This window comes from Copadichromis virginalis, linkage group LG3, assembly GCF_057382275.1.
Source record: "Copadichromis virginalis isolate Kocher_CV1m ecotype Utaka linkage group LG3, C_Virginalis_male_GT1.1, whole genome shotgun sequence".
In the NCBI taxonomy this organism is placed as follows: Eukaryota; Metazoa; Chordata; class Actinopteri; order Cichliformes; family Cichlidae; genus Copadichromis; species Copadichromis virginalis.
Genome location: NC_140620.1, coordinates 60,060,683 through 60,082,445, shown reverse-complemented (window position 1 = coordinate 60,082,445; position 21,763 = coordinate 60,060,683). Strand labels below are relative to the sequence as shown.

The 21,763-nt window shown below is 44.1% G+C and overlaps 2 protein-coding genes across 5 annotated transcripts in view; both read left to right on the top strand.

Moving 5' to 3' along the window:
• Positions 1–423: 423 nt before the first annotated feature.
• On the top strand, positions 424–11,817 carry men1 (multiple endocrine neoplasia I). 2 transcript variants are annotated; one of them, XM_085451819.1, is made up of 10 exons: positions 424–682; positions 2,064–2,553; positions 2,626–2,834; positions 5,901–6,029; positions 6,642–6,682; positions 7,341–7,428; positions 8,985–9,121; positions 9,844–9,988; positions 10,336–10,509; positions 10,592–11,817. In XM_085451819.1, the coding sequence occupies exons 2-10, from the start codon at positions 2,118–2,120 to the stop codon at positions 11,117–11,119; spliced, it is 1,887 nt and encodes a 628-aa protein (XP_085307945.1). In that variant the 5' UTR covers positions 424–682; positions 2,064–2,117; the 3' UTR covers positions 11,120–11,817. The 2 variants fall into 2 exon arrangements, with proteins under 2 accessions (XP_085307945.1, XP_085307944.1); XM_085451818.1 differs by having other exon boundaries at positions 424–734.
• A 572-nt stretch (positions 11,818–12,389) lies between these two features.
• Positions 12,390–21,763, top strand: part of map4k2 (mitogen-activated protein kinase kinase kinase kinase 2) — a 45,921-nt gene continuing 36,547 nt past the window's right edge. For all 3 annotated transcript variants that reach the window (XM_085451816.1, XM_085451817.1, XM_085451814.1), the window contains exon 1: positions 12,390–12,953. In XM_085451816.1, the coding sequence (XP_085307942.1) occupies positions 12,861–12,953 (93 nt within the window). In that variant the 5' untranslated portion in view covers positions 12,390–12,860. The remainder of the gene's footprint in view (positions 12,954–21,763) is intronic.

Here is a 21,763-nt window from a genome sequence, read left to right as displayed (position 1 = left end):
AGACCACAGCATCACAACAACGACTCCTTAGCACAGGGCACCATGGACAATACCTTGTGTACTTCGGAAATTAGCTATTAATTTACTGGTAGACTGAATTTGAAATACGTTTAATTGAAATATTAGATCATGAGTGCAAATCCACGATTTCGATCAACGTGTACAATGACAATAACAGGTTATTCTGTTCTATTCTGTAGACACACATATGTCTGAGCTTGTGTCATAGCCAACGACATACTGTTTAGCCAACGACATATTAAAGATAAATATGCCGTGAGTTCAACTCTGCGGTACATTCTTATGTTATCCTAAATGTTTTATGCTCCATACGTGCCCCGTTTTCCGTTATGTAACATTTACTGTTGTTCCATTTTAAAGCACGTATCTCTTAAAGGCGTCGTGGTGACCTCTACTGGGGGTGTAGGGGAATACCCTAAAATGAACTGCATTTCCCAGCATACACGAGGAAAACCCCACTGCGCAGGACTTACGATCTCGAAGCATAGGGATGGGCCTAAAGGCGCACATTTGCGCTCGAGAGAAGCGTGCTTGTTGCTGCGAGATCTGCTTCGAGACGCAAACGTCGACATATGCCAACTGACTTTCGGGCAGATTGAGCTGCGCGGCAAAAGAAAGGGGACACAAACAAAAACATGTGGCGCGAGCTGTGAGAAAACGGGTATGCGATCACTTAAACATTGGTCAGATTGTTGGCTGATGTAGAGCTGAGGGTGAGTTGGTGTTGTTGTATAGCTGGTGCGATATATTTTCCAAAAGCTCCAATAGTAGTGACTTTAGCTGATAGCCGCTCGTTAGCTTGTTAGCTTAATAGCTGCTCATTCAGGCAGATAACGTATTCCCCTCAGCGTGTGACTCATTTTCGGGTTTGGTTTGTGTCTGCATGTCGTCCGACTTATTTAAACAAAGCAGGACTAATTCAGCAAATTAGCGCGGCTTGAAAGGCGAAATGAGTAGCTAACTTAATTTAGTAAAGTTAGCTAGTTAGCTTACGTCACACATTATTCTACCATATAAATGGACCTAACGGAGTATTTCGTTTTAGGATGACAGAGTGTTCGCCCCAGTGGTGTTCCGGATGCGTTTCGGCACAGTGATCGTTGTCATGAAACTCTAAAAGAGCGGCTGTTTGCAGCTCTGCATTGAATGTACGCAGGTAGCAGTGAACCTGCCCCGCCCACCGAAGCGCCATATAACCGGCGTTAGCGGCATATATGTAACCGGCATTACGCAACAAGTCCAGCCACTCAGCCCCGGTCCAGTGCTATGTCAGTGTTTATGTCTTAGTCTGTTCAGCACTTAACAGTTACTGCTGGCATTATTAACCTTCATTAATAACCAATAAATGTTTCGTATACTCCTTCATACCCGAGACTGTAAACCAAACGTGACACATGTTATGCTGCGTTGTGTGCGGTGTAACTTCTGTTAGCTTTCTGTGTAGAAATCAGTGTTACAGTATCGCTATCTTACGTTCGGATATGAAATATTAAAAATAAACCAGTTTTTATTAGTGTCGTATTCGTCTGTGCTGACGTGGTTTGTCACACGCATTCAGCAGACCAGAGAACCGCGGCCACAGCAAATGTTTCCTTGTGAATGGTAAATGGTCTGTATTTGTATAGCGCTTTACTTGGTCCTAAGTACCCCAAAGCGCTTTACACTATACACAATCATCCACCCATTCACACACTGGTGATAGCAAGCTACAGTGTAGCCACAGCCGCCCTGGAGCGCACTGACAGAGGCGAGTGAATGAATTAAGTAATTTAAAACTTACAGTAACAATAATGTATGAACTTACTGACTTTTATTTAAAGATTAATGAAATAAGTCTGCTTTTATAGTTGTGAACTGTTTTGTTTTTAATGTTTTCATCTTCATTGAGAAACCAGAGTTCTTGGCGATGAGCCAGTACGTAGGAAACACGTGGTTTTCTATAAGGAATTATTTTTAATGGGTCAGCTTTGGAATTTGCCTGTTTCCCACAGTTTAGCGTGTGATTTGGAGTTACAGATGAACTGACTGCTCTCCCCGTTCAGTACTGCAGGTGAGGAGGCACGCATACATCAAAGTTGTGACTGACAGCAGGCATCATGGGTTTGCACTCGGCCCAGAAGAAGCACTTTCCTCTGCGGGGAATCGATGGAGTCGTTCAGTTGTTTGATGCAGAGCTCCGGAAACCAGAGCCGGACTTGGCTCTTCTTTCACTGGTCTTGGGTTTTGTTGAGCACTTCCTGGCTGTGAACCGAGTCATCCCCATAAATGTTCCAGGGGTCCGTTTTGAGCCGCTGGAGCCGGATTGTCCCATGTCTTGCTTCCCCACAGTGGAGCTGGGCATGATTTCTGCTCTGTATGAGCGGTTCACAGCACAGATCCGTGGGGCTGTGGATCTGTCCCAGTATCGGAGAACTGCTGCGGGATCCAGCCGAGAGCTGGTGAAGAAGGTATCGGATGTGATCTGGAACAGTCTCAGTCGTTCTTACTTCAAGGATCGAGCCCACATCCAGTCCCTATTCAGCCTCATCACAGGTAACATGGTTTTTCTCATGATGCTTGTTAGGTGAGTCCAACATTTATTGATTAATTGTTGAATTGAACCAGGTACCAAACTGGATAGTTCTGGAGTGGCCTTTGCAGTAGTGGCTGCCTGTCAGGTCTTGGGTCTAAATGATGTACACCTGGCACTATCTGAGGACCACGCCTGGGTGATATTTGGTAAAAATGGTGAGGAGACAGCAGAAGTCACCTGGCACGGGAAGGGTAACGAGGACCGGCGAGGACAAACCGTCACAGCTGGAGTCAATGAGAAGGTGAGGCCCGTCTGTCAGCAGAATGAACCAGCTGCCTCTAGCTCTATCAGTATGCTCAGTGTAGACACGTTTTAGACACCACAGTCAAGCCTATTTCTTTCATGTATTTTAACTTCTACAGATCATTAAGCTCTTTAAAATGTCGCGATTAAAAAAAGAAAATCATCATGAAAAGTCTTCCCTGCATAGAAATGTGAGAGATGGTCAATGTACAGTTGTTGATACTAATTCCACGAGAAGAGTGTGGTGCTAAACCACTCATGTGGTTGGAATTAGAGTTAGAGCGACATCACGTTGGGTTGATATTCTGACACTATAGTGAGCAGTGTAAGTAAAAGAAGGACATTTTCCACCAGCGACAGCAGCGTGCTCTAGTAGGAGTGAGACTGCATGGGTCATATGTTAGCACCAAAGAGGCCTACTCCATGTCTTTGCTTTTACCTCAAGTGGGAAAACCAGTGTGCTGTTCATGCAGACAGAAAGAAATTTCTATGCACAGATGAATAGATTAATCCTTTAATTGTCTCACAAGGGGAAATTTGGGTGTAACAGCAGCAAGGAAGACACATATACAAACAAACGGTACACAAGACACAGAACAGAAACATACACAATTTTACATATTTCCATCAAGGACAAGATCATGACCCCGATGTAAAGGAGTTTTGTACAAAGAGGATACCAATGTACGATATTTTTGCTCAGAAAATGATCAATAAATGTTGGATTGGTTACATTTGCAGGGATTTAGAAGATGAAGTCAAGCTGTATGTAGTGCTTAAAAAATAATCTTAAGCTGTGTACACACTGGGAGTGATTTGGTCGTCACACGTCGCTCTGAGGCTGCCAGCTGGTTACTTTTGCACATTTCAGGACTCAAATATATCTGACACACATCAAAGCTCTTGAGGAAGTCAGTCACGTCATCTGTTCATTCAACTGCAGTTAAATGAATTCTGTTTTCTTACTTCTCACAATCCAAGTGTGCAATCCGATCCGCTGTAGGACAAACAGTGGCACTCTTCATCTGCAGCGAGGAGGCTGTAAAACTTTGTGTAAGGAGTCAAATAAGAGTTTACAGGTCAGCAAAGCTCATTCTGTGTGATGAGAGCGATGCTGAGGCGAGTTGTTGTGGATATTCCAACCTTTCCTGTTGGTAAGCACTGCTGGTGTCGTCGCTGTTAGCAGCCGGTAGTTAGCGTTAGTGAAGCGGATCCTAACATTGACACTGATAATAAACTCTCGTAAGATTTGAGAATGTAATCAAACTGTTTATCAGAAGGAAAGTGTGATTTTTAGGGCAGACCAACATTAGCTGCTATAGTATTAGCTTTCTGAAAATGCACTTACACACTAATCAGTATATTTATGAGGTTTTTTTCTATTAAACCTCAAAAGTTACTTTCTGTACTTCAGATTTATTGCATCACCAGCTGTTTTTTGACTCATAATCACTTGAAATATCCAAAAAGCATTTACTTTCTATAATCCCTGATCACCATGTTGCTGTGAAGTGCTTCCAGTGTGTACACAGCTTTAGGCAAATCTTGGGACTCGGGGTGGCTGTAGCTCAGGAGCTCGAGCAGATTGGTCCCTGGCTGGCTGGTCCAGTCAAATCAAAGTATCCATGGGCAATCCCATAAAGTTGATTCTGTCACCACTCAGCTGACTGCAGGTTTCCGCAGCCTTATAAACATTATCTTTGCACAATGACTGAAACTAGCCCACTGAGTGAACAATGGGCTGTGACGCTGAGACTAATCCTGCTAGTGGAGCTGATCACAGCCACAGAAACAGCAATTTGAAACAGCAACATTGCAGCTGTGGAAGCAGAGCAACTGGTTTCAGCCTGTCTCAACAATACAAAGCCCCAGCATCCAAAATCAGCATGGAGGAGAGGAGGGCACTCACATCACTTAGTAATGACAACAACATTATCATCCTCGCAGCAGACAACGGTAGGTGGATGGTTTTGCTAAACCAGAAAGGCTATCATGAAATGAGACCCAGGAAGTGGTTACTGTAGGGTGATAGTTTCTCTGAAGCAATTAGAATGAGACGGTGCTATTGGCCGGACGTCATACCACAGGCATTACGGAGGGGAATTTACACCAAGTCTGTATAGTTTACCGAAGACATAAACAGGATGCACCTTTACAACAAACTGTCCTTATGATCGACTCGGTCACCGTTAACATTTCAACGTTTTTGGCTTCAATCCTCAACCCGTTGGTAGGCAGCTTTGAATCAGGTCCCCCGACACAAACAGAGTAACATAGTGTAGCTGTTAGTGCAGGAGGATTGTCAGGATTTATACATCGGGGAAACCAAACAACCTCTGGCTACAACACAGAAGAGCCACCTCGTCAGGCCAGGACTCTGCAGTCTATTCACACCTACAGTGGACACTCTCTCAATCATGAGGATGTAACATCCAGGACAGGGAGGAACGCTGGTTTGAGGGTGGAGTCAAGGAGGCCATTTACGTGAAAAGGGAAAGACCATCTCTGAGTGGAGGAGGGGGCCTAAGGGTACATCTGTCACCATCTTACATGCTGTGATTGCAGCCGTTCCCCAACTCTCTGTGAATGGTACTCAGGACCACTGATCAGTAGTCATGAGAATTAGCATATTTATGATCAAGGACCTGACCTCCCAGCATTCAGTGGGCTGGCTTCAGTCATTGTGCAAATGTACTGTTGATAAGATTGGGGAAACCTGCAGTGAGCTGAGACTGAAGATGATGATGAAACGTTTCTCCCACTGAAAACATCCAGATGAACAGAATCCACTCTTTGGGATTTCCTTACCTGGATGAGTGAGCATGCATCAAGATATCTTTGGGCAAGATACCGACTCCAAGTTTCTCTCTGATGCGTCCATCGCAGTGTGGATGTTGGATAGAAAGCACTCAGGCATAGATAAGTGCTTGTATGAATGGGTGAATTAGGCATGTTGTGTAAAGCACTTTGAGTGCTCCAGTAGAATAGAAAAGCACTATATAAGAGCAAGTCCATTTACCATTTATTCACAAAGTGTAGCTGTGATCCTTCGTCTGTCCCTCAGAGCTGGCTGTATCTGAAGGGTTCCTACATGAAGTGTGACAGAAACATGGAGGTGGCCTTCATGGTTTGTGCCATCAACCCATCACTGGACCTGCACACAGACAGCTCCGAGCTTCTGCTGCTGCAACAGGTGAGGCCTGCACCTACAGGGTAACGATGAATGTTTGTTTTACACAGCAAAAAATCTGCATCAAGCCTCCAGAGGTTGTTTTAAAATATGCAGATGAACTGTTGACTTAGTCCGCTGCCACATTTAATATATACAGCTCACTGAAGGCTGACGGCAGCCGTCTTATTTCACACGGAAGCAAACAGGGTGAGTCTAAAGGGGGCGCGGTGTGTACTAGACGATCTTCATTTAAAGGTTTTCATAACATTTTTATGATTAAAAGTGAAATAATAGAAAATACTGGCTCAATTAATTTGTGTTAATATTTAAAAATATAGAAGTAAAAGCTTTTCTGGACATGGACAGTAAAACTCTGACCTGAGGGATTTTAGGTTGGGCAGTGAATTAGTGTTGATATTGATTAACGTCCACACCATCATCAGCTCTCGTTTTCAGCAGCACAGAAACCTTCAGTCGTACAGTTTGTGATTACATTGTAATTTTATAATCTACACCTGGAACAACTGGAAACATTGTACTGCCTGTGAAAGTCCATCCAGGCACACATGAAGGAAATACGCTACAGTCTTGCACTTGGTTTCCTCACCTTTCTTTTTCCCGTTGCTTTACCAGAAACTCCTCTGGCTATTGTATGAACGAGGCGACCTGGACAGGTGAGTGTGTACCAGTGCACTGCTGAGGATTCATTAAAGACTCTTTCAGATTTGCCCTGACACCAGCTGAGCAGCAAGCGTGCTCACTTTGCCGTAACATTTAATGGTACATCGATGTACGTCTGTCAGCACGACACAACTCAGGCTGACCCAAGATTAGGACAGTGCGTCATCATGTTGCTTCTCTTCCTGCCATCTTTGGTTTCCACCCAGTGCTTTTAGAGAGTGACTGAACCCACAGTAATCGGAGGGGGCAGAGACCAAAGCGTTGAAGTCTGAACATATTTCATAAACTCACAATACAGAGTTAAAAAGACAGTGTATGTAGTTTTAGTTGGCTAAGGTGAACACTAGTGCTCCCTCATTCACTTTGCTGTAATATTTACATATCTTATTACAGTTTATAAAATATGCTTTTACAGTGAACTCGTTACTGTGATGAAGGTCAGATTTCATCACATAGCTGTGAGCTGTCATTTAGAAGGTCCAGCTTTGATGAATAATGTGTGTCACGGTGTTCTATATTATGCAGGGCCAGGGTCATTAAGGCGTCCATAATTGGAGAAAACAGAAATGTTACATGTGCTGTATTTTAAAAAAAATGCTTACGTAACTCCTCGAAGTTGACATTGTGCTTCTGTCTCGGCTTACGCACCAGATATCCCATGGCCATGGGCACTCTGGCAGACCTTGAAGACCAGGAACCAATTCCAGGAAAAGAGAACCCCCTGAAAATCCACCTGAAGGTAAGACATCAACCAGTTTCCCAGGTCACATAGCGGCGAGCAGGGAAGACTTTTACAGGCTTCATATTTACAGAACATGTCAAACTTTTCGTGTAGATCTTCTGCATTAGTGGGGCTGAAGATCAGACAGCAGTTTTTCATCTTTGTCTGTACAACACAAGCTACTGGAAATCAGCTGCTGGTCTCTATCAAAACATAGTGTGGAAAGAGACCTGGAGTAAGCATTACTGCTCGGTTGAGTCCAAAACCAAGGAGGGGGTGCTAACAACACTGAAAGTGACTGGCTGTTTGTTTACACGTGTCCAACTGACTGCTGCATAGATAAATAACAGCCTCACTCTGCCATTGGCTGTGTGAGAGGACTGTCAAACTTAGATGCTGAGCGCTCTGCTGGCCCAGGGGGGCTAGGCCTTTTATGACGTCATGTGTAGTTAGACTATACCGTAATGATCCAGCACCCTCTAGTGGACAGACTGTGCAGAGCACTTTAGTATTTAAATGCAGAGTGGTGTATAAAACAATAATAATAACTTTACTTCACTCTTCACAGGATAAGAACCACAGAGTCCTTCACAATAACATTAACAACACAATGGATCATACAGCACAACTCTAATTGTGCCAGTCTAAATAAATAAGTCATAAATACAATCAAGGCAACATTACGATGGAGGTAAAGCTTCCCATAACCCGGGGGCCTCCGCTCTAACTGATCCACCTCCTCTGGTCTTAAAACGTGTTGGTGGGGCTGATCTCAGGCTGTGAGAGGGAGCCTGGGGTTGTAAAAGATCAGAGATGTAGGCAGGAGCGTCACCACTCAGAGCTTTAAAGTCAGTACTAAGAATTTGAAATGAATTCTAAAACGTACTGGGAGCCAGTGTAATGAGAGTAAAACCAGTGCTGTCTTTGTGCCTTTGTTAAGAGGCTCGCAGCAGCCTTCTGGACCGACTGGAGACGGTTACGATTCTTTTTGCTCAAACAAAGAAAAAGACTTTAACAACAATCTAAGAGAGATGAAATAAAAGCATTTCTAACTCAGATTTAGACAACAAGGTTCACAGTTTGGAGATGTTTCTTAGCTGAAGAAGGCTGTTCCTAATTAACTGTCCAGAGTGTTGCTCTAGGGACATGGCAGAATCCAAAATAACACCGATGTACCCGAGGCTCGGCTGGAGCCAAGAGGACCAAGATATAAACACAAAGAGAGTGAAAAAGGTGACTGAGTGCATCATGGGAATCCCCCACAGCCTAGAGTCAGTCTCCCGAATCCAAACTGGAAGCCGGTTCCACAGAAAAGCGGTACTGTGATGGTACTGGTGGTGACAGCATGCAGGAAGTTGCACACCTGCTGGATCTCTCTGGTTAACACCCTTCTTCCTGTTTGATGCTCAGGTCCAAGTGCTTGTTGGGATCACTGGAGTTCTGGTTTGCTGCTCGTTGTCAAACTGAATAAACGTCTCCACCATGACCTGTTGCTGAATGCTGATACTGAACCCTCTTAATTCTGAGTTCAGCATCATTTTTTTAACTTTCTTTGATCTGTCTGTGTCTCTCAGGCCGTCACTTCTGCTCAGAAGCACTATAACAACGAGCACATCTACCCCTACATGTACCTGGCTGGCTTCCACTACAGGCACAGGAGTGTGCGGGAGGCCCTGAGGTCCTGGGCTGAGGCCGCCCAGGTCATGCAGGAGTAAGTTCACACTAATGAGACTCCTGATCCAGGAAGCGTCCAGTATCTCTGCATCCTCACAGCTCCTCCCCCGGCGTGCTGATGATTCTGAATGAAGTGTTTAGATAAAGTGACAAATAGAAGAAAACAAAATTATATTGATCTCACTTTTAAGTAGTGTTATTCAGACACTAGACACCTTTTTCTTCTTTTAGCTGGTCCCAGATGACATTTGTACGTGAATGCTATTTCAGCAGATGAACACAAGATGGCACTAAACCAGCAGCTGTGTTTCCTGCCCTTGTGGTTCTTTGTTGCTTCGTTATGAACCCAGCCACCACTAAGGGCTCAGTCACACTTGGCCTGGAAAGGTGTGGTGCTCAGTCCAGGAAGTATCCAGCTCTGCATCCTCATGTGCTCTCCTCCCTCTAAACACTGTTCATGATCTGCAGTTATAAATAGCAGCTCTGACCCACCACACACATTCTCTCCACATCCATCAGCTTCCGTTTCCTGCTCCCCATTGTTCTTCAGGTTCAGCCCACGCTCTGCTGCCTCACAGAGAAATACGTGCCCGTGCTTTGTTTTGTTTTCTGAACCTGTCCACTTGTTCCTCACTTGTTGTCATGTCTGCCACATGTCACAGCATCCTGTTTTTACTCTTATATTTTTTTCTGGACTTCATGCTGTGACAGGAGAAAAGCGCATGTATGTATTAAAGCTCCTTCTCCACCTTCCTGCAGCTATAACTATTTCCGCGAGGATGAGGAGATCTACAAGGAGTTCTTTGACATTGCAAATGATGTCATCCCTACCTTGCTGAAGGAAACGGCGACAGCAGCAGAGAGTCCTGGGGAGGGAGGAGAGGAGACAGAAGGAGGGGACGAGGTGACTGTTTCTCCAGAGCACATACACCCACAGACAGGCCGTAGGTGGAGAAGGGCTCCACTAGCAGCTGTTCTGTAATAATGCAAAGCTCTAATTCTCTCTTCAGTAACAATCACACTACCACCTCAACCCAACAGAACATGTTCTTTCTCTTGCTCCTTATCAGATGACTTCCAAATCCAGCTTCTCTCTGATTAAGCATGTGGAACATGTAGAAACTCGTGAACATTAACAGACACCAACAGAGCGCACCTCCACCTGAGTTTAGATCATGTTGTTAGATGCACATCATGAATATTACTCACTGACAGATGTGGCCTCAGTCTTGCACCTCTGCTCTCTTGCAGGATCAGCCCAAGCAGGCAGCGGCTGTCTCTGCACTGCAGGACCCCGAGTGCTTTGCCCATCTGCTGCGTTTTTATGACGGCATCTGCAAGTGGGAGGAGGGGAGTCCCACGCCGGTCCTTCATGTGGGCTGGGCCACATACCTTGTCCAGTCTCTGAGTCGCTTTGATGCCCAGGTGAGTTGCCCGTGACTGCAGGAGAGCCACAGACGTGTTAGCGCTTTCTAGCTAAACACACATTTGTGCTCCGATTCCAAAGGTGCGTCAGAAAGTAACAATCATCACCAAAGAGCCAGATCCCCAGGACGACGACGACCAGTCGAGCGAGGACTTCAGGGAAGGGCGCAGGCGTGGCCCCAGGAGGGAGTCCAAGCTGGAGGACCAGAGCTCTCCTCCTTCTGCCGCTCCTACCTCCCCGTGCAGCCAGCCGGCTGCAGTGGCAGCTCAGCCCAAGAAGGTGGGAGAAGGAGGGCTCCGCCGGCGCTCCTCCCAGGGACTACGTGCTGGAGACATTGAAGGAAAACCCAAGTCCCCCAGTCTCCCAGACTCCGCATCTTCTCCTTTCTCCCCGGAGCAGGCCCCCCTCTCGCCAGCTGGCACTGTAATCGCCTTTCAGAGTGAGAAGATGAAGGGGATGAAGGAGCTCCTGTGCGCTGCCAAGGTGAACTCCAGCGCCATCAAGCTGCAGCTCACCGCACAGTCACAGGTCCAGATGAAGAGGCAGAAGAGCACTCCGGCGGGAGATTACTCCATGTCATTCCTGAAGCGCCAGCGTAAGTCACTGTAGACATCCTGATTGTTGCAGGAAGAGACTGTAGGACATACTGTGAACAGAGACGGGGACACCGATTAACCTCGATCCTGCTTGTCAACGTTTTTACCAGTGTTTTCACCCAGAGGGCCCTCTCAGTCAATATCCTAGTTCGAGCAATATGTCTGACATGCACAGATTATCTTGAGTTAAGCGTCACTTATCAGGTTGGAACATTTAATTGAGTTTTTATTTAAGAAATGGTTTCTGGAGACGTGCCTGGTTTGATCGTCAGTTTGCGTTTTGATTGGCAGCCTGTTAGGTATCCGTTACATGCTGTCTGGATGTTTAAAGCCAAAGTGATGAGGACCAGAACATGATTTTCAGACGTGTAAAATACCAACATGAACTAACCTGTTCATGACTGAAGCCTCAGAAGTGTTTAAATTTAGGATAGTTACTGTGTAACATTGTCCACTCTGCTCTACTGACAGCTTCTTTCTTATCAGCTCTATGTTGCCTTACTTTGCCTGTCTTCTTTTTTAAAGTAGGTGGCCTTTAGTTTTGAGAATAGCTGAGTTAGACGGATTTCTAACAATGAGAAGAGAGCAGTAAGACCATGCACTGTTGAGACAGAGCCACATTAGATGGCACTGCTCCATCAAATTTGATTGACTCGTGGTTTGTGTTCTTGTTTTTCTATCTGCAATAATAAAGCTCTGATGAAAATGGAACGACATGTGGTCCAATGATGTGTATTACATATATATGAAGGCGCCTTCACATGCTGTGAGTGGCTGTCAGTAATATCAACTTTAAACAGCCTCTGTCATCATCTGGTACATCATGCAGGACGTTAGTGGCTCGCCTTCCTCACGATCATCTTCCAGAGACGACACGAGCTCTGCTTGAGCAAAAGTGTGCGCTAAAGTTCCACGTCATATCCACTCAAAACAGAAGAGGCACAGACTGCATGGCCTCACTACTATGAAGTAGTGTCACTAAATATTTTTCAAAAAGTTCATAACATGCTAAGCTAATAGCTGCAAAAGGCCAAAGTCAGACCTTGTAAAATGCTGAGTTAAGTGATGATGTACAGTTATGTGTTTTCATACTTCAGAAGGAGTAAAAATATTCTTCATGTTTGAAAGTCTGCTGAAAGCCTCCTGCTTCAGCATGTGATGGAGGATGTTCATGTAAGAAAGCCACACATGCATGAAGTCCGTTACAGTAAACACTGAGACAGAAATGTTCACCTCATCAGTGAGCATGCGCGACTTTTGAACTTGCCATCTGAACAGTTAGGTCGTCAGTATTTTCAGGTCCAGATTGCGATGAGAGAAAGTCACACGTATGAAGAACTCTAAGCGGAAACTAACTGATGTCAAACTTTAAAACAAGCCTGACGGGCTTTTCTCGTAGAGCTCGCAAATCACGCCTTTAAGCGTGTTCGTGCCAAGGGTTTATTTCAGACGTGATTTTGCCACGTTTGAAAAGGATGTTCATCTGAGGGCACAGGAGCGCGCAGAGGTGGGAGGCTTACTGAGGGGACCGTGCTCGCTCACGCGTGCTCTGACTCGAGCGGCTCTCGGCTGTGTCACCGCGCTCCCTCTGCCTGCCTAAACGGTATAATTAGCCGGTTCCGATCAGTCGTCCCTGGGCCATTTCACAGAGTTCGTCTGCCCGTGCTTCCGTTCTCTCCGCCGATATCAGCAGCGGCTATGTGTGAGTAAAAAGCCAGCCAGGCTCCCCGCAGCAGCAAGAGGTGTCTCCAGACATGGACCGGATAGGAGTGTCATTCCTGGACCCGCTGGATGACTACGAGCTCATCCACAGGATTGGGTGCGGCACCTACGGAGATGTTTTCAAGGTGAGTGAGAACCTGTCCCCGTGTTTGCACCGCGCTGACAGAGAGAAAGCCTCCATCAGGGCGCTGGGGATGTCACTTCCTGTCATCAAGGTGAAACTTCGTCTTTTTGGACATGTACAGAGCCTGATGTGACACAGCAGTCCCTACCGAGGCACAGAATCAGAAAAAGTCCGAGTTGCATTTTGTTTACTGACACATGATCAGTGTGTCAGACTGTGCGCCTCCAACAAAGCTGTAGTGCAGGTTTCCTGCAGAGCGCTGCGGTACTAGCGTGCTGCGTGCGCGGGGCCACAGGTTCGTAATGTTTTCATGGAGGTGTGCGGAGAAATCTCCTGTTTTCACTGCTGTCACTGAAGAAGTGGCAGAATCAACACATTATCGACGAAACAAGCGAGTAAGAAAGACTGATGTTGTCAGATGTGCAACAAATGCGTTCCTCGTAGTGTCATATCTGCCGTTTCACATAGGTGGCAGGATTCTGAAGTGAACCATGTCATCTAATCGAAATATTAACCCCTGACTGGAACCGTGCAGTTAACACACCCTGGTGGCTTGTGCATCCAGTTTGTATTTGACAGCACGGACAGCAACCCTGTTGCCTTTATGGAAAAACAAACACGTTTATTTTAGCAGCTTGCGGCCGTGAGTCTAATGTTCAACGAATAAAAGACTAAAGTGTGTCTTAAACTGCCAGGCATCCACCCTCAGCTCTAAGTCAGGTTATCTTAAATATAGCAGGGGTGTGTCAAACTGCATATGTAGCACTTTCTTGTTCTTCCAAGTTAAACTTTTAAGGATCACAGCAACCAAATAAGCAATAATTAACCTTTTACTTCTATGACAGTGTTGTGGTGAACTGTATGAAACAAAAACGTTTCAAAGAAACATCTCGGTTTTTAGGTGAGATTTAAATTTTTAGATACATAGTATCCAATAATGCTTTTATATAATTTATATATATTGTTTTAATAACTTTCAGCAATACCTTTCACAAACTAGCTGGTCTGCTTGGTCAGAATGCATGAGCCGGACAAAGAGGACTAAACAGCAATGACAGAGCAGAGTTTCAGTACTAGCGCTGATGTCCTAGTAAAACTTCACTGTTGTTTAACACAAAACACAATCAAGAGAGATGCCCCCCCCCCCCCTCCAAAAAATCAATAGAAAAGGCCATTAACTGACAGAAACAGGATGTTGACTCTTTTTGTTCTTTAAAATGGGTCACAGTGAACAACTTTCCACAGTGAAACCTCAGAAATCTCATCAAAGACTAAATCACTGTAACTCTTTATGAAACCGTCCTCAAATAAGAGAAAATGCACAGTTTGCTGAAGACTCTCTCAATCCACAATTTATCGTTTACAGCTGTCTTTCCCACGACATCTGAAATATGGCAACAGGCGTGCTGTGTTTTTGCTTTGTTTTCAGTGGTTTACACACGGCAGGCCTGACAGCCTGTGTACACGACACTGTGGGCTGAATGTTGAACGAGTACAGCAGCAGTGTTGTGTCCTGCCTGCCAACAGCACCAGCATGGCTGAGATGTTCACACTGGGAGTGTTATGTTATCTTCAGGTGCAGCTGAGGAAGTTCTGAAGTTTAATTCTGTGTAACGTCTTTGTTTTTCCCTAATGAGCATTTATAAAAACTGTTTTACAGCAGTTTCATTGTTCTGTAAGCATTAAGACTGAAGGAATGGGTTTTATATGTGCAGCTTGTTCAGCTGTACCTTTACTAACACCACTGAAGGAAGAACAAACTGTGCGTCACCTTGTCACGGGAATGTCCGAGTATTAACTTGATGATTTAAAACATTGACAAATGTTTTACACTCCTGGAAACACAGACCAGGGATACCTGTTCAGTCACTATTATTTGAAGTTGAAGTAGTTTCCATGCCTCCCTCAGCAGGCTGTGGGACAGTGGATCCAGTTTAAAGTTTCAGAGCTCTAATGTGCAGCCATCACCTCAGAAGCAATCAGCAGCAGAGAGAGTGCATACAGTGATGAATTGAATGTTTGTGTGCAAACCAGCAAATTAACAGAAGGATTTTCTCTCATCCTTTTTTACCCCTCAGATTTAAAAGGCTGATGGTTAGGTAGAACAGCTTAGACACCCAAGTTTGTGAATGTGATAACTCAAGAACAAGGTGACGTTAGATTTTGAAATTGATGCCATAGGTGTGTCTACTTGGAGGCTGAGGGGAACCACTTGTGGTTAATGACAATTGAATACGTTGTTTGGAGTAGGTGGCTCTCAAAGGGACAGTTTTCCATTAAAAAAGAGACATAGGATCTGTGAATCCACCCCCTCTGTGGCTGTCAGACGCCGACTTTAATGTGAACGCGTAGAGGAAATCCTGGGTTAACTGGAGTTGATGACCAGCTTCGTGTTTGCTAATGCTAGGATAAGTGAATCCAGATGATGAAACGAAACTCTGCATATGTTAAACAAGCTTTGTAGTAAAGGGCCCTGGTTACTGAAGAGGCTGCCTTTCTGTTTGCCATTTATTTTAGAGAATCATAATTAACTTTAAAGAGAAAAGATTCAACTCGGGATGTTAAGTAAAACAACCAAAGCCTAATTTCTACAGATACTAAAAGCAGAGATGAATCAGCTTGTAGTAGGAGTGAAGAACTTTGCTTCCTACTCTTGTAACAACCGTGTAGACCCAAAAGCAGAGCCAACAGAGACACGTATCAAAGTATTACAGTCTTTATTTACTGTACATATGAAAACATTGAGGTAAGTACTGAGGGGCCATGGGAATAGCACAGGGGCTTCCTCCGGGTCTGGGGGAAGAAGGAGACTTTCCAAAAAGGAAGGGACAGTGTGCTGGTTGAGTTCAGGTAAGCGTTGCCGTAGGTGGGTGAGCAGGCAGATGGAAGAGTAGTGCAGAGTGATCCAGGTGGGTACTGTGAACGAACCAACTTTCTCATCTGATGGAAGATAACGGAAACGAAAAGCTATTCAGCTGATGGGAGGAACATGGGAACAGACAGAGGCACGTGAGAATAGGAATGCTAGGAAACTGCTAAGGAACAAGGTGTTTGCCACTTGTTGGAGGCAGACTATCTGGCAGAGTATGGATGGCAAAGCTGGTCCTTTTATACTGAAGTTGAGGAAACGGATGACAGGCAGGTGTGTGCAGCTGAAGAGCAGGAAACCCAAACTCCACCCAAAGAAAAGGAGCGTGCCTTCGGGATGATTGCTTGGAGGAATAAGAGGAAGTCCAAACAACCAGAGCCCGACTATGACACTACAGCAGCATGAATCTCCCAGATGTTTCTGTTTGTTATGAAGAATGGTTGAATAGTTCCCCATTCATATTTAGAAGTATTGTTTGCTTGAAATTGCCATCCCCAAGTGTGTGTGTGTCTTCCTTATTGGGATAGGCATAGGTGCCGATTGTGAGATAGCACAGCCTCAGTGTTAGTGATACAGCGATGTTCACTAGTGTGCACAACAAGCTCACAAGTGTCTGAGAGCATGGCATTTTGTCAGCCACCTATGGCAATAACTGCTAATTAAATGCAGAGGTGTGTATAAACACATTGTGAGTGAAAAGTGATGAATATAATAGCAACACTATGCAGTGCATCATGGGAAGCCCCCAGCAGGCTAGACCCATGGCAGTGTAACTAAGACCAGGCCCCCCTGCTATGAGCAAGCAGCTGTTTGCTCATAGAGGGGACATCTGATTGTTGGAGTTTCTTAAGTACCTTGAAGCAACTGTTGTTGTGTTTTGCTGCTATTATTACTATACAAAGGAAAAATGGGTGATTGGGTATTTTTGGATTAACTGAAGGCTTTTCAGGGAGTTTTTAGGAGAGCCTGACAATAACAGTAGTCTAGCCTGGAAGTAAGGGATGCATCAACTAGTTTTTCAGCATCAATCTGAGACAGGATATTTCTAATTTTAGAGATACTGTGCAAATGGCAGGAAGCAGTCCTACATATTTGTTTTATATGCACATTGAAAGACGTGTTGTGTTCAAAAATGTCTCCTAGAATGTCCTGAGGTAGTGCCATCCACACTAAGCATCTGAATTACCATATTTCTAAGACTTTTAGGGCCAAGTCCAATAACTTCAGCTTTATCTGAATTAAGAAGCAGGAAGTTAGAGCTGATCCAGGTCTTTGTGTCTATAAGATATTTATGCAGTTTAACTAATTGGTGTTTGTTACCTAGCTTGATAGATTGATAGAAGGTAGGTATCCTCTGCATAGCAGTGAAAATGTATGCTATGTCTTCTAATGATGCTGCCTAAGAGAAGCATGTATAGTGTAAACAGAATTGGTCCTAGCACTGAACCCTGTGGAACTCCATAATTAACCTCTAGTTGTTTATGGAGTCTCCATTTATATAAACAATTAGATAGATATGATACAAACCAGCTACGGCATGCAGTAAGTTAAATATTATGGTCGCATGCACTGAGGTGTAGCAGGACAAGCACAGAGACGAGTCCACTGTCAGAGGCCATAAGAAGATCAATTGTAACTTTCACTATTCTGAATCCCGACTGAAACTGAAATTTAAATAAACTTCTGCAAATGATTAGTTAACCTTTTGGCAGCTACTCTTTCAAGAAGTTTTGGTGTAATGTCTTTCAGCAGTCTTGTAGGAATAGGGTCTAAAGGACCCGTTGATGGTTCAGGGGAATAAATAATTGAAGTAAACAGAAGATTGATAGGAAATGTCACCAGGTGTTAAAGCTGTTATACTGAATGTTTCATCTATGGCATGGCTTTGAATAATTTTTTCTCTAATGATTAAAATTTTATTTGTGAAGACGTTCATGAAGTCATTACAGAGCTCTGACTGTCAGCCTGGCTACAGTGCTGAAGAGAAACCTGGGGTTGTTCTTATTGTCTTTAATCAGCGATGAGCAGTAAGACGTAGGGTTTTTTCTTAAAGCAGCAAACTATTCTTCCATGCTCACTGATAATGATGCCAGCTTATGAGTTACCTGCTTTAAGGTGCACGTGTGAGAGTTATAACAGGGTGTCAAGTACTTCTGATTTGGATTTGTGGGAGCAGACTTCAGGTAGCTCCTCTGGCATTAAAAAAGATAACAGTAGAGGAATTATGTGCTTAAATTGAGTTACAGCACTTTCAGATCACTGCAGAATTAAAGGGCAGAACAAGATATTTTTTTCTCAGTACCTCTTTAGTGGAGCAGAAGTTTACGTGGATGCAATACTTTTATATTTCTTATATCTGCTAGTCCCACTTTCTTTTAAAGCAGCAGTACAAACAAAAGGGAGCTAACAGTGTCAGTGACAGCTGATCTCATCTGAAAGCAAAGCTACATGCTGACATTCTGCAGCATATTTGTAGGACAGTAACATTTGGACATTTTGCAGCCTTTGTGAGCAACACACCAGACAATAGCCCGTTTTCATCTCCCACAACGATTACAGGATTGGTGGAGCTGTGAGTCAAGAGCGAGGGCTGCACATGTGACTGTCAGAACATTACTGTTATTCAAAGTGTACATCTCTAACAGAGCATAGCCAATCAGATGCAGACTGCTTCTGACTTTGTAGCATAAATGCTTTTTTTTATACATTTAGAATGTTTCAACTTTTGACTTGATTCATAAAAACGGATTTGTCGTGATAAAGTGAAGCTTCCCAAATATTACTTTTATAAAAAGGTTTGATTTTTTAAAATATCAATGTTCTTCATCGTCCTCATTATAATTGAACATGTCGTAGTGCCATGTGTTAGTTCAAAAATAAAATCGTTCAGATTAAAATACGCAACTGTAACAACACTGGTTGGAGTTAGAGTGCACAGACACAAAATGGTGATTTTGTTACAATTTGGCATTTTTCTGTCAGACTGCTGAAAAGCCTTGTGTGGTTTATATGAACCAGAATGATCTCATTTTTATTAAAGTGCTCGTCTTACAGTTTGGTGTTGAGCTGTTGTGATGCTGTCAGTTAGCTTTTAGCATTTCTCTCTCCAGTTCTGTACGTGACAAATACAAGGTTCAAGTTGAATGTCTTAAACCCGATTGGCTGTCTCGCTGTTAGCATGTGATCAGATCAGTGCGTGTGGGTTTTCACTGCTGCTTTTTTCCTCTTTTTGCTCGTTCGTGCTAGACCAGGATCAGAAATGCAAAAATGCAAAGCTGAGATGGCGCATGTCAACCTGAAAATTGTAGGCTGAAACTGTAAGAAGTTATTTCCACAGTTTCAGAGCCTTTTGCAGCTTTTTAAGTCCCAGTTCAAACGTGTTAGAATGTGATGCCAACAATCTGACTTTAATATCTCACTTTTTAGTAAATGTAACTATATAAGCTCAAATTCACCTGGTTTCTTGACTCAAAGGTTTCCAGTTTCATTGTTTGGTGAAACCTGTTGTTAGTGTGAAAGGCCACGCACGCTCCACTTTAACATTTGCATTCAGTGGGAAACGGCACACTGCAGTTTAGCAAAACACAGCATCGTCACAGGTCATGTGGGAGCCTGATCAAAGTGCCGTGACGCTTCCTCTTCCACCACCGTTTGTACGTAACCCAGGCTGGGTGTTATTTCATGCCTGGCTGCATGAAAAGCCTGCCAGAGATGTTACTATGAGTGCAGTCACAGGAAGCTCTGCGGTGGAACAGGAAAGAAAACAGGAAGTGAATAGAGGCGGGCCACAGGTTGTGTTGAGCCAAAGTGCTTATCCCATTTATCGCTGCCTTGTTTGTTGTGGATGGCCAGAATGAAATTGTGTCCATGTGACATCATCGGAGTGAGTGGCTAGTGATGACTGTTGTACTCAGGCAGACATGAGGAAGCTGAAAATATATACACCCCTTAAAACATCTACTTTAGCTCTAATCTACTTTAACTAGCAGCTGTCTGTGAGACTGTCTAACCTGTGGACAGCGAGACGGCAGGGTAAACTCAGTGTCGAGTGTAGTTTACAATCATTAGAAACATTCAACTTCAAGATAGCTTATTGAGCTGTTGGATATTTGCCCAGGTATGTATGTCAGTCAGTGGAGCAGGCAGGAAGCAGAGCTCCAACCAGGAGGGCAAATCAGTGAAAATGGACTGAATGAGCTTTTATGTAACAGTTTTCTTGTCTACCTGACCAGTCAACGCACTTTAGACTACAATTTAAATACATTTATTTATTTATACACATTTAATGTACTTTTATACAGTGCAGAGTTCTGTACCCTTTAAGTAATTTATCTACTTGTCAACCATGAGTGAGTTAGAATAACCTAAAATGTGTGGATGTCTTTGGACTGTGAGAGACGGCCAACGCACTTGAATATTTCGAGAGCTGATGTTTATTTAACCCTGTCAGTCGACTGCAAGTTTGATTGTCCATATACAATATTTTAAAGAACTGCTCCATTCTTATAATGAGGCAGTGAACGAGCCCAGATCCCTGTTTAGCAGTTGCAGTCTGCATTGGATCTGTTGGGTCCATTTTCCGGCCAGTTCATACTAAAACGGACCCAGGGCCAAATCAAATTCAAATTCAAATTTTATTTGTCACGTACACAGTCATACACAGTACGATATGCAGTGAAATGCTTGGACAACTGCTCGTGACCTAAAGAAAACAAAAAAGGAAAAGGCTATGAATAAGATAAGATAGGCCAGTACGTGTGTGTGGGTCCAACTGGTTCTTAAAACAGTTTGCTGTGTATACCTGCAAACACAATATTCGCAGGCGTGACCAGCGTCCAGTAGATTTGAAAAAGTGGCGGGGAACTAGAGGCATGAGGAACATGAAGGCCTAGTTACCACCAGAAGGTAGCTGAAAAACTGGAGGAGAGCAGTTTGAAGATTCCCTCTGCTGATTAGCCGCCAACAGATTTCAGGTGAGACCTTGAGACAGGAAAACGCAGGCTCCAGATGGAAAATTCCCAGACACTCAATCGGACCATGACAGACAGAGCTGGGCACCAAGGGTCTGGAACAGTTTACCACTCCGGCTAAGTTTAAGCGACTCTGTGGAGTCTTTTAAAAGACACTTTTCTGTTTAATCAGATCTGCTGACATTCATGTGTTGTTGATGAGCTTGGAAAGAAAAGCGTCTGGACTTCTTTAAGTTTCCTGAAGAGTTCACCTCTCATCCAAGAAGCGTCTTCAGTTCTAAGAGCGACTGGTGGAGAGTCCCAGATTTAGGCCCTTTGGGAGTGTCCCCAAGAGGGTCGTGGACCCCCTATTGATCCTCTACCTAATCACATGAGCCAAGGTGTGTAAGCGGGTGTGGCTTGTGTGACCTACGAACTATGATGACCTGGATGACTGAGAACCTTCACAGACGTTTTGTTATTGATGTTTTTTAATTTTATTTTCATGTATTTTAGTTTATTCTGCTTTAACGTGGTTCTCTGTTGATATTGTATGTCAGACAGACACAGGCTGACCAGCTGGCACTAAATCCCGTCATAAATGCTACATGCACCTGACAAACCGAACTGTTTTCACTCCCATCCAACTGAAAACAAACGTATGTTGACTACTTTGGCATTTTGGGTGTGAGATAGCCATCACCAGTCCTCTGGGAGACAATGAGCTCTTACTGTGATACATGAGTCCACAGCCTGTGTTGTCCATACGTTGCAGTTTAATGTAACCCTTTCTGATGTAATCAAACTATCCTGAGTTTTAGTCTCCTCTCTGTAGAGTGTGGGTGCAGTTTAAATAAAGGTCTCTGGGTGTATATTTGTGGATAGTCCGTGTTTCCTTCTAGATCGTAGCTCTGACGCTCACCAATCCTCACCTGTTGCTTGAACAGCGTCAGGACTGTGGGTGGACTGTGAGGAGATTTCATGTCTTGACTT

Excerpts from the sequence above, each read along its gene's own strand:
- men1 (XM_085451819.1), top strand. The coding sequence starts at position 2,118 with ATGGGTTTGCACTCGGCCCAGAAGAAGCACTTTCCTCTGCGGGGAATC. Across the intron at positions 2,835-5,900 it reads CAGCTGGAGTCAATGAGAAG|AGCTGGCTGTATCTGAAGGG; the intron begins GTGAGGCCCGTC and ends TCTGTCCCTCAG. Across the intron at positions 6,683-7,340 it reads GAACGAGGCGACCTGGACAG|ATATCCCATGGCCATGGGCA; the intron begins GTGAGTGTGTAC and ends CTTACGCACCAG.